This window comes from Eucalyptus grandis, chromosome 9 (assembly GCF_016545825.1).
Source record: "Eucalyptus grandis isolate ANBG69807.140 chromosome 9, ASM1654582v1, whole genome shotgun sequence".
Classification (NCBI taxonomy): Eukaryota; Viridiplantae; Streptophyta; class Magnoliopsida; order Myrtales; family Myrtaceae; genus Eucalyptus; species Eucalyptus grandis.
The window spans coordinates 22,979,209-22,994,440 of NC_052620.1; the positions used below are offsets into that span (position 1 = coordinate 22,979,209).

Consider the following 15,232-nt stretch of genomic DNA (forward strand, 5'->3'; position numbering starts at 1 on the left):
TCTAAATACATGGATCGATGTAGTAACTTTCTAAGTTGATAAATTAATGATCACCAGACCATAGAAAATACTGTTGATACGCTATGTAGGTACAATTAGTTTGTTAAAACTCATTTTGGTCACTGAAGCAAGAGTCTAGACCCCTAGGTAAGGCACACTTAGATTAAATGTGTCACAATGAGAACACAGCAAAGCTAGAAAGGGACCTTATCAGAGTATGCTAGTCAGGAAGTTGATTTTTGGTGCCTTTTGGGAAGAGAGGATACAAGTAATTCCCAGAGGTTCAAGAAGAATGTTGAAGATGCTGCCTAACGCGGTGTAAGTTCAAGATATTTTGATTGAAGATGTGTTTTTCCTGAAGTTTTGATCGTCTCACCACTTGTAAAGTTCAGGACACGCCCATCCAACATGAATAAAGACCAAGAATGAAGAGGACGTCACGTTGTGGGGATGAAATTAGTAGCAGCAGTGTCTTTCTAAAAGTATATGTTTACACAGCGTTTTTCTTGGTTCTAGGTTCTTACCCAATATAGGTTGTGAAACTGAGACCTCGTGTCTGGAGAAGTTTCTCAATCGGGCTAGTATTCTAAGAATCTAAGTTGGCCTCTTCTTCAGACACTATCATCTGCAAGATATTGAAACTGCTCTCGAGAGGATTGAAACTGCTCTCGAGAGGCCTCCACATGATGGACTTTTTCTACCACCCACTGTGGCGTCCCAACCCGCCACTTTACTAACGCGTGATATTAAACATCAAGCAAATCATCAACAATAGTTGACGAACATGAGAGAGAAAAAACACAACAGCTCTCATTTCTTGTATTATTTTTAAATATCGCTGATCATAGGGCTATAATGAGGGGTCAAAAGGACATAATACCTTCACAGGCTATCTATTCAGCCATCATCTATGCTTTCAAACTATCCACAACCTACCACCCATTCGCACGATTCAATCTCAAAAAGTGCCAAAATCGTATCTCAAAAATGGATCCCTACCACAACTCATCTCCCTCCTATGGCTCCCCATCGGCACTGCCCTCATCATTGCCTGCTGCTGCTATCCTTTGAGTATGGCAGATGACTACTTAGATATCCTTTGATATTGGTGTAGAGGGCCACAAAACGATAGGCAATACAGGACCTACATCTATCTAGAGTGTGGATGCGTAGCGTACAAAAGTCATAGAAGGAAAGTATGGAACGATGAACTCGTATAGCTGCCCGTCAAGATTTACTAGGGCGCTGTAGCGTAAGATAGGGGGAGCGAGAACTGTAGCCATCTATGGATTTGAAAAAGATGTGAACAATAATAAGGGTGAGCTAATGCCCAGTAATGAAATATCCAAAACACTATACCATATGATATACCCATCACATGAACAAAAAATCTACCTAAGATAAGCAACTCACTCACCCCTTAGACAGGACTATACAAAACTATGCTAAGGACAAATAAATTATAACGATAGGACCTAAATATAATCTAGACTCACAACTGGACTCACAACATAAAGACCTATCGACCTCGATGAACGATGCAATCACACACGTGCACACAATTCACACGTTTTAGTTCACTTTTTGTTTCCACTCCAAGACACATGGTTGGTGTGCTCACTAAACCACGCAAGGAAGAATACTCCCGTCTAATGGTATTCCTGTGCGCTCTTTGATCCTTCACGGTGTATGCTAGTTCGCTGTCTAGCCCGCATAGGTTTCATGGTCCAGTGACCATGGCATCCCTACTTTGTGTAGGTTTGCAGAATTGTAAGGATCGCTACATACCTCAAACCATTGATAAAATTTTGCAAACACGGAAATCCCAAACTTTTAATGGATTCACTAAGGATATATTGATCAATCCTGCCGATGTTGAATCACTAGGTATGAACGTCTCGTTTTGCTAGTCAATACCCCTCAAAATTCGATGGTGGGTTATCTATACCGATAGAGTTTGGTCTAGATGACTTGATGTCTTTTATTCCATTTATGTTATTGACGTTTTCTATCAAGATTGTTATGGTAACAATTAATGGACAGTTATAATGTAATAAACGTGGGCAATAAAGCGGAATGAATTGGGAAATATAATAGTAGGATTGCATTTAAATTAATAAATATTATAACATTCTCCTACTTGATTAAGACATTCCATCAAAGGAAATATTAATCCAAACCCACATAAACTTCATGTTGAAATAAAACACATGAATCATAGTCATGAGTTTTCTTAGAGCAAGTATTATCTTCCATATATCACAAAGTTTTTCATCAACCCATATGCGATAACATAACCTAATGAATAAACCTTATATTTATTCCAGGTCAAACACGATTGTTCTTCTCATAATACTGAATATATACAATTGTATTGAGAAAAACATTGCAAAAACATAAAATAAAAGTCTCACAAATTTTTCCAAATAAAGAAAACCAATGTCCATTATGACTATATGATTCTTATAATTTATTGGTGGCATGCCTTTAGTTAATGGATTAGCTATTATCAATTCAGTGCTTATGTGTTCTATAACTACTTTTTTTTCTCTTTAACATGCTCTATGATGGTTAAATATTTGATGTCAACGTGCTTGCTTGGACTACCATTTTTGTGATTCTTAGTCATGAAAACTACAACTAAATTGTTGCAAAACATTCTTAATGGGTTAGCAATAGGGTCCATAACTCTAAGTATCAATATGAAACTTTTCAACCACACATCAGGTTTGAGATTGCTCAAAATAAGAAATGAATGCTACCTTCATAATAGAAGTGGCAATCGAGGTCTATTTTGCACTCCTTCAGAATACAGCTCCATCAGCAAACATAAAAATGCATCACGATATTGATTTATGAGATCAACGTAGCTAGCAAAATTTGAATCCAAGTAACCAACTGCTTCTTGGCTTGTTGTCAGTTTATACATAAGCATGTGGCTCTTTGTATCTTGAAGTACCTTATCACCTTCTTTGTAGCTCTCCAATGGTCCATACTTGGATTACTTTAATATATTCCTAACATTCTCATGCAAAAGTAATGTCAGATAGAGTGCAAACCTGAGCATATATTAAGCTCCCGACAACGGAAGCATATAGCATGTTCTTCATTTGTTCTTTTTCAAAATTGTTCTTTGGGCATTGGTTCAAATTAAACCTATCAACCTTCACAATGGGTGCTATCCTTGGTAAATAATCTTTCATCTGAAATCTCTCTAACATCTTATTGATATAGGTTTCTTGAGATAGTCTTAATAAACCTCGAGATCTATCCCTATGAATTTTAATGCCAATGACTTAAGATGCCTCACCCATATTCTTCATGTCAAAACTCTTAGAGAGAAATTGTTTCACTTCATATAGGAACCCTTTATAATTGGTAATAAGTAAAATGCCATCCGCATATAGGACAAGAAAACAAATCCTCCTCCTACTAACCTTCTAGTATATACATTGATCCATGACATTCTCCATAAAATCGAATGAAAAGATGACATCATGGAACCTCATGTACCATTGGCCAAATGTTAGTTTCAAGCCATACAGAGACTTTCTTAAGTTTGCACACCAAATGCTCACTAGCAATAGAGAAGAATACTTCTGGTTGTTTCATGTAAATCACTTATTCTAATTTTCCATTGAGGAACACCGTTTTCACATCCATGTGATGTAATTTCATATCAAAATACGAAGAGAATCTTTCTTAGATACATAAGAAAATATATCCGTGTAGTCAATTCCCTCATTCTAAGTGAATCTCTTGACAATGAATCTAGCTTTGTATCTTTTAATATTGCCCAATGAATGCTTTCCTAGTTTTGAAGACACATTTACAACCAATGGGTTGCACATCATCAGATAACTCAATTAATTCCTAGACCTCGTTAAATACCAAAGAACTCATCTCTTCCTTCATGATATTGTACCACAAGTTGGATTTATCACAATTTATGGCTCATGAACATGTTTCCGCATCATTTTCATCTTCAACATTATAATCAGATTCTTGTAGATACACAATGTAGTTACTAAGGATTGTCGATTTCTTCATTCTAGTACACTTTCTTAATGTTACATCAAAATTTTTCCAAGAAGTCTATTGTTCAACTAGATGCTCAACAGTATTTAGTAATTGCTAAACATTTGGATAAACCAAATTAATATCAACAAGTTGTGGATCTTTAATGATTGGTTGTTCAACAGTCGGTTAAATTGAAAGTGTCATTGTAAACAACAACCAATCTAGTACTTGAGGTGGAATGTTGAGTATTTAAATGATCTTTTTTAGAAACAAGGCTCTTGAATTGATCACTCCCATTGATAAGGTCATTCTTAAGAAACTTAGTATTTCTCGATTCCACAAACCTAGTGGTGTGAGATGGACAATAAAATTTATGTTCCTTAGACTTTTCGGCATATCCAGCGAAATACTCACTTATATCATTTGGTCTAATTTCTTTTCATTTGGATTGCAGACACTTACTTCAGACAAGTATCCTCAACGCGTACATGTCACAAACTCGATTTTCACATTTGAGTAACTCAAAAGGCATCTTTGGGATAGTCTTGGTTGGAGTTCAGTTTAATATGTACACTACCGTTTTAAGAGCCTTAGTCCACAAAGATTTAGGAAGTTTGGAGCTACTAAGTATACTCCGCACCATGTTCAATAAAGTTCAGCTTCTTCTTTTTGCTACACCATTATGGTCCGGAGAACTAAGTATAGTGTATTAGACAATAATCCCATACTCTTTAAGAAACTTTGCAAATATACTAGGTGCTTGTCCATTTTCAGTATATCTACCATAGTATTTTCCATCTCTATGTGATCTTATGATCTAAATTTGTTTACCGTATTGTTTCTTTATTTTAATTTTAAATACCTTAGAGACATGCAACACTTCATGCTTATCATAAATGAAAGAGATGAAGTATCTCTAACCATTTGAGTTCATATATGGATTATAAATATCTGTATGTATGATTTCTAATATTTTTGTATTCCTCTTAGTACATTTATTTGACTTGTTGCTCTATTTTTTACTTTGTGCAGTCCACAAAAGTATCATAATCACTAAAATCTAGATTACTAAATACTCAAGTATTTATTAATTGCTTAATAGATATGACTCAATTTTAGTGTCACAACATAGAAGAATCCTCATTCATAACACATATCTTTATGCCAACATTATCATGAATGCGTATCACACTATAAATGGTATTATCTTGTAAATTAATTCTAAAGAGACTATTAGAAAAAATACAACTCTCAATAATTTTAGATTTATACGATAAACTGAATGTTGAACTTGAAAATTTAAAGGAATATCCCAAATGTACAAGCCTTGAAATTGAAATTAAATTTCTAGATAAATTAGGAATATAAAATGTCATTTTCAAATTCAAAACAAAGCTACTATTGAGAACTAATATACATGTCCTAATAGCTTCCATACACGAATATATCTTGTTTCATGAATAGATATTTTATTCACTTCTCGTTAGTTTCCATTGGTTTTGAAAACCCTGCAAGAAATTCGAAATGTGGATTGTAGAACCAGAATCAATCCACCTAGTGTTGTGACTTACATCAATCATATTTTATTCATAACAAACATATAAAAGAAGGTTATATTTCTTCTGAAGTTAGGTCTTAAATTTGGGACCTTTTTCTATTTTGCTTGCCTTACCTTTTATACTTACCTTGTGTGGCAATATGAGCACTTTCTCCCTTTTTCTATTGGCAGAGTCTAGTCTTCTTAAACACACATGATCATAAGTTTATTAATTGACCATTTAGTATTATGTTTTTATTTATACCCAGGGAACCCCATCGGCTTACGCCGACGGGTAAATCCTAGAGTGACACTAGTGGAGGACCCACCACCCCGGCATCACGCTTAAGATGCCGATGCTTCCCCTGGGGTTTGACCCCCTCACCTTTCCCCCAAGGCAAGGGATTCTTATCCAGCGGAGCCACCATTTAGTATTATGTTTGTTGTAAGAGATATTGAAAAAGACATATTCTTGTGAGAGAGTGTTCTTGATATAGTATACAAGTAATGATTATGATATCCAAACTTCAAAATTCTTTAGCTAAGCTACAGTGTCTCTTATCATCATGATGTGTTCATGTGCACTTCTTACACTAGTTAGCTTCAACGATGAGAACTTTATAATTAGGATCATGGCATACGCCTTCTCTGAATATTCAAATTGCGCATTGATAGCCTTCAACAATTTATTGGTATTGTTATGCTAAATGACTGAATCATGAATGCTAGTAGAAAACTTTGTTTTTTTGTATGTTACACTAAGGCACTTGCACCACTCCCATTGTACATAAATATTAACTTCAGCTGAAGTGCTAGCCTCAATATGAGTAAGTGGTTCGTTTGAACGTATAACATAATCAATATCCATACACCCCAATTAAAGAAGGATTGATTCCCTTCATTCTTTATACTTGTCATTGTTCATCTTGGGAATAATTACACTAGAACTAATCATAGATGGTAAAACTGTATCATATTCAAAAGGGAAACTTATGTATCGATATAATTGAGGTAAATAAACTTAAATAATGTTTTACCAATATAAAAATGTTATAAGATATGAACCACATAATATCAAAAACTAAATGTGGGCCAAATTTCTAATTTAAATAGATTCATAATTACTTTGTGATGAAATTATCAAATTATATTTTCTTTCTCAATCCCTATGGGTAAATTAAGAAAGATAAAATGGTATTTCATGCTAATGAATCACATTAATATATTGAAAATTTCCATGAGATAAAATTTATAATGTTAAGGTGACTAATTGCAATTAATGTTTTTGACTATATGTGATCCAAAGACTTTCAATGTATATAATTGAATATAGTAAAATATATTGTGGTTTATTTTTAATTAATAAAATATATATGGATCACTAGACATTTAATTTTACATAGAGGCAAAATAGTAAAATCACGTGTAAATGGGTAAAATTGGAATTTTACATGTAAGGGAAAAATTGGAATAACAAGAATTTTACGCCCAAAAGGGCAAAATTGTAATTTACATGGGCAAGAGCAGAATAGACATTTTGCACCGCGGGGACCATCGCACGCACCCATTGTAGGCACTCAGGTATGTGTTGCATGCGCCCATGGTCTCCTCCGTGACCTGTTTCCATCATGCTCCATTGCGACTCGCCTCCATTCCGCTACCTAGGTCTCCTTTCATAGTGCATATCCGACCAAATTGATCCCTGGGTTTTGAAGGCAACGTTGGGATGGACACATAGTTCCAAGATTTGGTGAAAACAACTAATAAAATGATTGAAATTGAGCCTAAAACGATTTGCCCTAAAGTCCTAACTATCGAAAATTTTACTGCTTGTTAGCCTTTGGCAGTCAATAATATGCCAAATTATCTTATGACTTTTCTTCTTAATGGCAGTTTAATTGTGCAAGTCCATTATCACATGGTGGGTAGCTCGAATTTAGTTGGAATTTGCAATTTTGTTCCAAACCACATAAGATCCGAATTTTATCCATTCATAATCCAATGAAAACTTATAAAATTCCATAAGATTTGGTCAAAGACAGAGATTATAAATAGCTATGATACCAAATGTTAGACTAAGTCTAAATGAAGCACTAATGATCCCGATTTACCATTCATGGAGAAAAACGAGAACGATTAGCAGAAACGTAAGGACTGGAACATACCTCCAACCATTGATGAGATATTGCAAATGTGGAAAACCCAAACCTTGAACGTATTCGCTTAGCATATACTGATCAATCTTGTAGATGTTTAAATTAACAAATATTATAACATCAACATCATCCAATATATTTGAAATCTGTGATGAGACACCGAATAGAATAATTCATATTGTATTTATCATCACTATCAAAGACCCACTTTTAATTTAAGAGCTCATTCAGTTGGTTAAAATGTTTTTGAATTTATTTTTTAGTGGGATCTACTAAGTTTACCGTAGAACCTATGAAAATCTTTATAGAATTCGATTATAGTGCATGCAAAATGAAATTTTCCATTCATCATATGGAAAAGAATAAAGCTTGGCCGTTACCTGCTTAACTAATCATCTCGTGGCTACCCCTGGTAAACGGGCTGTTCTCAGAACAACCCAACTTCCAACGTTTTGTCCGGTGGACCTCGGGGTCAACCCAAAGTCGCTGGATAACACCGGGTTGGATAAAATAAGCCCATAGCTTTAGACATGGACATGTTCAATGACTATGACAGGTCTTTTTAAACCCTTAAATCTTAAATTAAGGAGCGTCGGATCGATGCTTCCAAGGGTCGCTCTTCCTAAACTTCCCATTTGATGACTAATTTGGCCGGAAAATAATCTTTTTTTTTTTGGATATCGGAAAATAATCTTTAACCACCACTTTTAGAAAAAAAGTCTAACGCGCCTTCCCTTCACCTCCTTTCTCAAGTGTTGCTTCGGAGACCAGAGAACTCCTCTTCCTCCTTGCCTCTGCAGAAGACCCAGAAGAGAAAGCAGCGAGCGAGAAGCATCCTTTGCAAATCTCGAAACGTGGGGTTTTAGTTTCTAGGTTTGTTCGTTCTGTGAAGAAAGAAAGAACAAGAAATGGTTGATTGTGCGGGAGCTGCCTTAGGAGCAGCATTCGGCGAGCTGTTTGGCCTCGTTAAGCACCTGGTGATGACTATTGCCGCGTTTCGTAGCCAGTTAAAGAAGATCAAAGCCACTTTGGTCAGCATAGAACCAATCATCATGGACATCAACAAGTTCAACGATCAGCTGCACCGTGGTCCGGAAGAGATGGCTCCGATCAAGGAACTGTTGGATGAAGGCAAACGACTGGTCGACAAGTGCAAGAAGATCCACGCGCTCAATCTGTGTATGAAGTATAGGCACTCGAGAAGGCTGACCGCCTTCAACGCGGCAGTAGTGGAGAAGTTCCAGCTTTACATGCCGCTGCTGGGTGTGAGGGACGGAAAGGAAACGTTGGTGGGCGTGAATGAGATCGGGGAAGACGTGAAGGAGCTCAAGGAGTGGTTCGTGCGAGTGAACGGCAGGGCCCTCCAAAGCGAGCTTGAGACTTCGAGCGACCTTGCGGTCCCTGCAGCGCCCGATTTCTTTGTCGGTGCAGAGGTGGAGGCATCCTTGAGGAAGCTCAAGGAGCAGTTGCTTGAGGAGGGAGCGTCTGTGATTGTTGTGACCGCCCCGGGTGGGTGTGGGAAGACCACTCTGCTTAAGAAATTGTGTCATGAAACGGCAATCAAAGGTACGTGTGTTTAGTGTTTGGATTGATTCGGAACTAAAAAAAGTAGGGATGAATTAGGGATGAATTTATTGAGTTGATCATTGCCAATTGACATCCTCTAATAGTCTTTTGATTAGCTAATTATAATGAAAATTATCAAAAAAGGCTCTAAACATATTATATGGATGCAAATTCAGTTCTAAACTTTTCATCCATACCATAAACTTAAGTTTTTTTTTTTTTTTGGGTAATTATGCCGCCATTTATGTGTATAGGATCTGTTGCCTGAATGATGTTCCTCCTTCGGACATATTTCAATAATTGAATCCCTTTACATCTTCTCTCCCTCTCAAGCAATTCACTTTCTATTAGATGTGAATGTTAGCACAGAGAATTGCTTGGGGTATCACGCAGATTGATGTTTCATCAAGAAGAATCTTTTTTTCATAGTTCCCTTTCGGGTTTGATATCACGTCCAATCTTCCCAAGCTTTTAGATATGCAATAACTCGCTTCTGTTTCATTGCGCTGAGCATCTTTTTTAATCAGCTGAACCCTCCTGTTCACAGCCACATGCTTTAGACTTATTATTTCTGCTATATGGTATCTACTTAGCTCTGTTTCTTATCCTACCGAATTCATTAATGAAAAGTGCCGAGGCAAAATTTCATACTCTTTGCAAGCAATAGGGATCGGACTCACTGTGGTTTCCATATAGGCAAATTTGAGGACAAAATCATGTTCGTCCCTATCTCGAAGAAGCCCAACCTGACAGACATTGTCCAGAAAATGTGTCAACACAATCGTTTACCGGTACCCAAGATTAAATCAGAAGAGGGTGCAGTTTATTGCTTGCAGCAGCTGCTCAACAAAATAGGACAAAGTCCTGTGTTGCTCGTGCTGGACGATGCCTGGAAAGAATCGGAATCCATCGTTGACAAATTTGTCTGCAATGATATCAAAGATTACAAAATCGTGGTGACATCAAGATATGAGTTTCCTCATATCCGTCCTGTGCATCACCTGAACCCACTGACTCATGACGAAGCTGTGGAACTTTTTCATCGATGTGTTACTGTTGATGATAGAAGCATGCGTCCACCAGACACTCAGCTCTTGAATGAGGTACGCTCTCGCTTGCGCTCATCAATTATAGGACATCGAAACTCCGGGTTAATTTTTTCTTTACAGAATATGTTTGATAAAATCAAACCTGCCTATCCCTACTTTCAACTCTCTTTCAAAGAAAGGCCTTGCTTAGTACTATATCAAGTTCCGACAATTGCTGTCTTTTTACCCTGTGGCAGATAGTGGAACACTGTAAGCGATTGCCATTGGTTATTACAGTCGTTGCCAAGTCTCTCCGAGGAAAGAACTATGCATTCTGGAAAAAAAAGCTAAATGAGTTGTCCGAAGGTCATTCCCTTCTTGATTTGGAGACCGAGATTCTAGCTTGCCTCAGAAAGAGTTTGGACGACTTGGATGGTGACCCTTCGATCAAGGAACGTTTCATGGACCTCGGCTCATTCCCGGAGGATTGCAAGATCCCCGCCACTGCCCTTATTGATTTGTGGGTGGAATTGTACAAGCTAGATTTTGATGGTGTGCGCGCTTCTACTGACCTCCATGAACTCGATTATAGGAACCTAGCTGATCTCGTATCTCCCAGGTATGGCCCCGAAGTTCATTTTGTTCTCTCAACCAACTTTTCTAGTTTTCTACTACTGTAAGATTTCCTCATCAGATTCTAGTCGGCATATAATTAATTTTTTTTATACATGACAGTTAGAATGCGTATGAAATGGACAAATGCATGATAGGATCTTTGCACCAAGATTGATAGAGTAATTTATGCCATTTGATGACTTGTAGCTAATCTCAAAATGATTAGATTTTCCATAGTGCCACGATCTATTCTGTTCCCCAAAAATGGGCATCCTAGATGTTTTAAATCCACACCACAATTACTGCGCCTGACTTTCAGTTGTAGTGTGTTCCGCATTGCAATGGTCAAGTGGTTTATACATAGGACTCTAAAGAACATTTCTAACTCCTCACTTAACTTCTCAAGAGTGGGAAAGATCAATGTCTTCTTTTTCTATTGAATTGATACTATCGAATGCATGTCTCTAGAATTTAGCTCAAGAAACTCAAGTGCAAATGCGTATATCCAAGTTTTTGATTGTATACATACAGGAGAGATTCAAGAGACGACACCGACGAATCTTACCGTAGCCACTATGTCACACAGCATGATCTGCTTAGAGAGCTGGCCATGATGGAATGCGATCAAGGGGAAGTAGTGAACAGAGAGAGACTCATTCTAGACTTGATGGCAAATAACTTTCCCGATTGGTGGAGAGAGCAAAAGCAACAGCCTCTTTGTGCTCGTCTAGTATCCATCTCCACAGGTTGTAATTCTCCCTCTCTCAAAAATTTGTAGGGAAAAGTTCATCTGGTTGGTTCTTAGTTACCTTCTTAACCTTCTTCGATCATAACGCAGATGGAAAATTCTCAACACCCTGGCCAAATCTGGAATTGCCTGCAGCTGAGGCTCTTGTCTTGAACTTTCGGACCAACATGCAAACCAAAACCTATGCTTTGCCTGAATTCATTGCAAATTCCCCCAAGCTTAAGGCCTTGATAGTAACAAACTACAGTTTCTTTCCCACAGAGCTGGGCAACTTCCATGTCATCGGTTCCAATTTAAGGAGGATCAGGTTTGAGCGCGTCACAGTTCCGTTCCTAAACATGGGAAAGATATGCTTGCAGGCTTTAGAAAAGATATCATTTTTCATGTGCGACATTGGTCAGGCTTCGACGTCAAACGATGCAAAAATCTCAGATGCAATGCCAAACTTAAAGGAGCTTGACATTGACTATTGTAACGATCTTGTGAGATTACCGGATGGCATCTGTGAGATAAAGCCTTTGCAAAAGCTTAGCATCACAAATTGCCATAATTTCTTTGCTCTCCTTGAACAAATTGGGCAATCAACATCCCTCGAAGTGGTCCGGCTTAATTCTTGCACAGTCTTGTCGTTGTTACCGGACTCTATTAGAAGCCTCCAAAATGTGAGACTTCTTGATATATCTGAGTGCCTGATTATGAGCGCTTTGCCTGATCAAATCGGTCAAATGGTTAATCTCAAGAGGATAAACATCATAGGATGTCCAAAGTTGTATGGATTGCCAAAGTCGATTGTAAAGTTGAGGAACTTAAGGAAGGTGGTTTGTGAGAAAGAAAAAGCCGTCATGTGGGGTGCTCTTAAGAACACTCTCCCTAGCTTGGACATAACTCTTTTCGAAGAAGAACCTAACTTAGGTTGGCTTGGACATGACTCTTTTCGAAGAAGAACCTGACTTAGGTTGGCTGGAGTGACCAAGGCATTGTAATGACATTGAGGGTGTGGACTTTTTATCAAATATGGAAGATTGTTTTTTAACTTTTCGATATTGATGTGGACCAACTAGTTATATTTTCTTTAATATTTTCAAGTCAGAATTTTTTTTTTCTTCTTCCCATTTCTTTCTTTCTTCCTCCTCCTCCAACCACCAACAACGCCACTGCATACCATAACCACTGTGTCCCTACTATTACTATCATCACCTATGCCTAACTCGCGGCTCGTAACCACCATGACCACTTCAGCATTGTCTTCTCTCTCTCTCTCTCTCTCTCTCTCTCTCTCAAATCGGAGGTGCAAATTCAGATCTAAGTTACTACAACCTAATGTTTGAGGTCATGGCAGCCTTAACTGGGCGGTCCTCCAACCACCAACAACGCCACTGCAAACCATAACCACCGTGTCCCTACTATTACTATCGTCACCAGTGCCCAACTCATGGCTTGTAATCACCATGACCACTTCAATATTACCTTCTCTCTCTCTCTCTCTCTCTCTCTCTCTCTCAAATCAAAGGTGCAAATTCAAATTTGAGCCGCTACAACCTAATGTTTGAGGTCACGGCGGCCTTAACTCGGAGGTCGCGACCTTGAATTTGAGGTGGTGCGCTTCAGATCTGATGAGAGAGAGGTGTGCCTACAGTGTCATATGGGCAAAGCTGGTTGTGTTCGTGCATGGCTTTGGTGTGATGGTGGCTGTTAGAGTGGCACATCTATAGAAAATCATTGCTGGTGGTGGTTAGGGTGATTGGTAGGGCTAAGCATGGTCCGGGTTGGACCAGTCCGCTCCCTAACTCTAGGACCAACCCACACAGTGATGGTTCTCAAATTTTGAGACTGAGTACTGACCCTATTGAGCTTAGGACCGAGGACCGGACCGACCCAATGGGTTCGGTCCGATTTAGGTCAACTCGAGACCAATCGATAATTTTTATTTCATTTTTATACTCTTTAAAAAAAGATTAAGGACAGAACTGACCTAACGGGATTGGTCTGGTTCCAAGGTCAACCCAAGACCAACCAATAATTTTTTATTTCATTTTTTGTACTCCTTAAAAAAGCGATTGAGAACCGAACTGATCCAATGGGTTCGATCCAGTTTCAAGGTCAACCAAAGACCAACCAATAATTTTTCATTTCATTTTTTATACTCCTTAAAAGGGCAACCGAGGACCATACCAACCTAATGGGTTCAATGATGAGAAAGGTCAGCTAAGAAAAGCAAGCGGTGAGGGTCAAGTGGGGGTGAGCATTGAACATAATAAGCATCGAATGTCGAACGGGAAGCAACAAGCCAAGCGAGCATCGAGCGGCGAGCGGCATGAGTGACCTAAAGCGAGCGTGGTAAGCGGCGAAGTTGTTTCTTTCGATTTTGAAAAATTGAAGACTAAGAAGACAAATAAGACAGAAGAGAACGAATACTAGAAAATAATGCCATAAGGAGCTGTTTATGCCTTTTTGGATGCTGTGAGAACTCCTCACAAAAACATTTTTCTCCTTCATAAATTATAACTATTAATGAATTACTTGAACTCCTCACTAAAGAGCTATTTAATATTATTGATGCCGTTTATTTTAAGGTTTTCTTTATATAAAAAAATTATAAGTAATATATATCGGAGGGTCCGGGTTGGATCGACCCGAAAGTTTCAGAACCGAGAACCAACCTGCACAGTGTTGGTCTAAGAATTTTAGGACCAAGGACCGACCCAATCTCCTTAGGAACTAGACCAGGACTGACAGGGTTAGGCCGGTCCAAGGTTGGTCGGGGTTGACCGTGGACCGATGCTCACCCCTAGTGATTGGTTTTAGGTTCCCATCCCAAAACCGATTTGGTTCTCCATTTTCGGAATCGGGGATTGGACCGGGCAATCTTATGATTAAACGCATGGATATCTTTATTTAGAGAATTTAGTAAATTCTGTTGCAAGATAATAATTTTTGAATAGGATTATGATCAAAAGCATAGATATCTTAATTTCATGTACATGGATCATTCTATGGTTTCTACATGCAAGATATTACGGCACACTGTTTCTTTTAAATAGAAAAATAAAAATTGCATTTAATTTGTAAATGGTTTTCGGATTATAATATTTAGTTTCCGTTGTTGGGAAATTATTGGAGTATAATAAATATCGTGACATCAGACAATCTACATTAGTTGATGAGTCTAAATAGAATCAATTACATATCGACAGAACTGAGAAGTGCATTCTGTGGCGCACTGATAAATTGGCCTGTGATTGAGTATTTATAGGTGAGCGATTGTTACGTTTCAAGGCATATATAATTTAGTTTTCGTTGTTGCAAAATTATCGGAGTATAATAAATAGTGAGAAGTCAGACAATCTACATAGCTCGATAAGTCTATATACAATTAATTGCATCCTGGTAGAGCTGAGATTTGCATTCCTTGGTGGACTAATTTTCCCGTGATTGAGTATTTTGTAGGTGATTGATGGTTAAGTATCGTTTATGCCTTACGAATTAAATTGCAAGATACTAGTGAATGATACATACATTTTTGAAGTGTTGCATCTGTCACTTTTGCAGTTTTTAGAGGTCA

At 37.9% G+C, this 15,232-nt stretch overlaps 1 protein-coding gene across 1 annotated transcript; it reads left to right on the top strand.

Moving 5' to 3' along the window:
* Positions 1-8,462: 8,462 nt before the first annotated feature.
* Positions 8,463-12,709, top strand: LOC104430185 (probable disease resistance protein At5g66900). Its single transcript, XM_018867003.2, has 5 exons — positions 8,463-9,279; positions 9,976-10,382; positions 10,565-10,926; positions 11,454-11,668; positions 11,761-12,709. The coding sequence occupies exons 1-5, from the start codon at positions 8,622-8,624 to the stop codon at positions 12,618-12,620; spliced, it is 2,502 nt and encodes an 833-aa protein (XP_018722548.2). The 5' UTR covers positions 8,463-8,621; the 3' UTR covers positions 12,621-12,709.
* Positions 12,710-15,232: the final 2,523 nt, after the last annotated feature.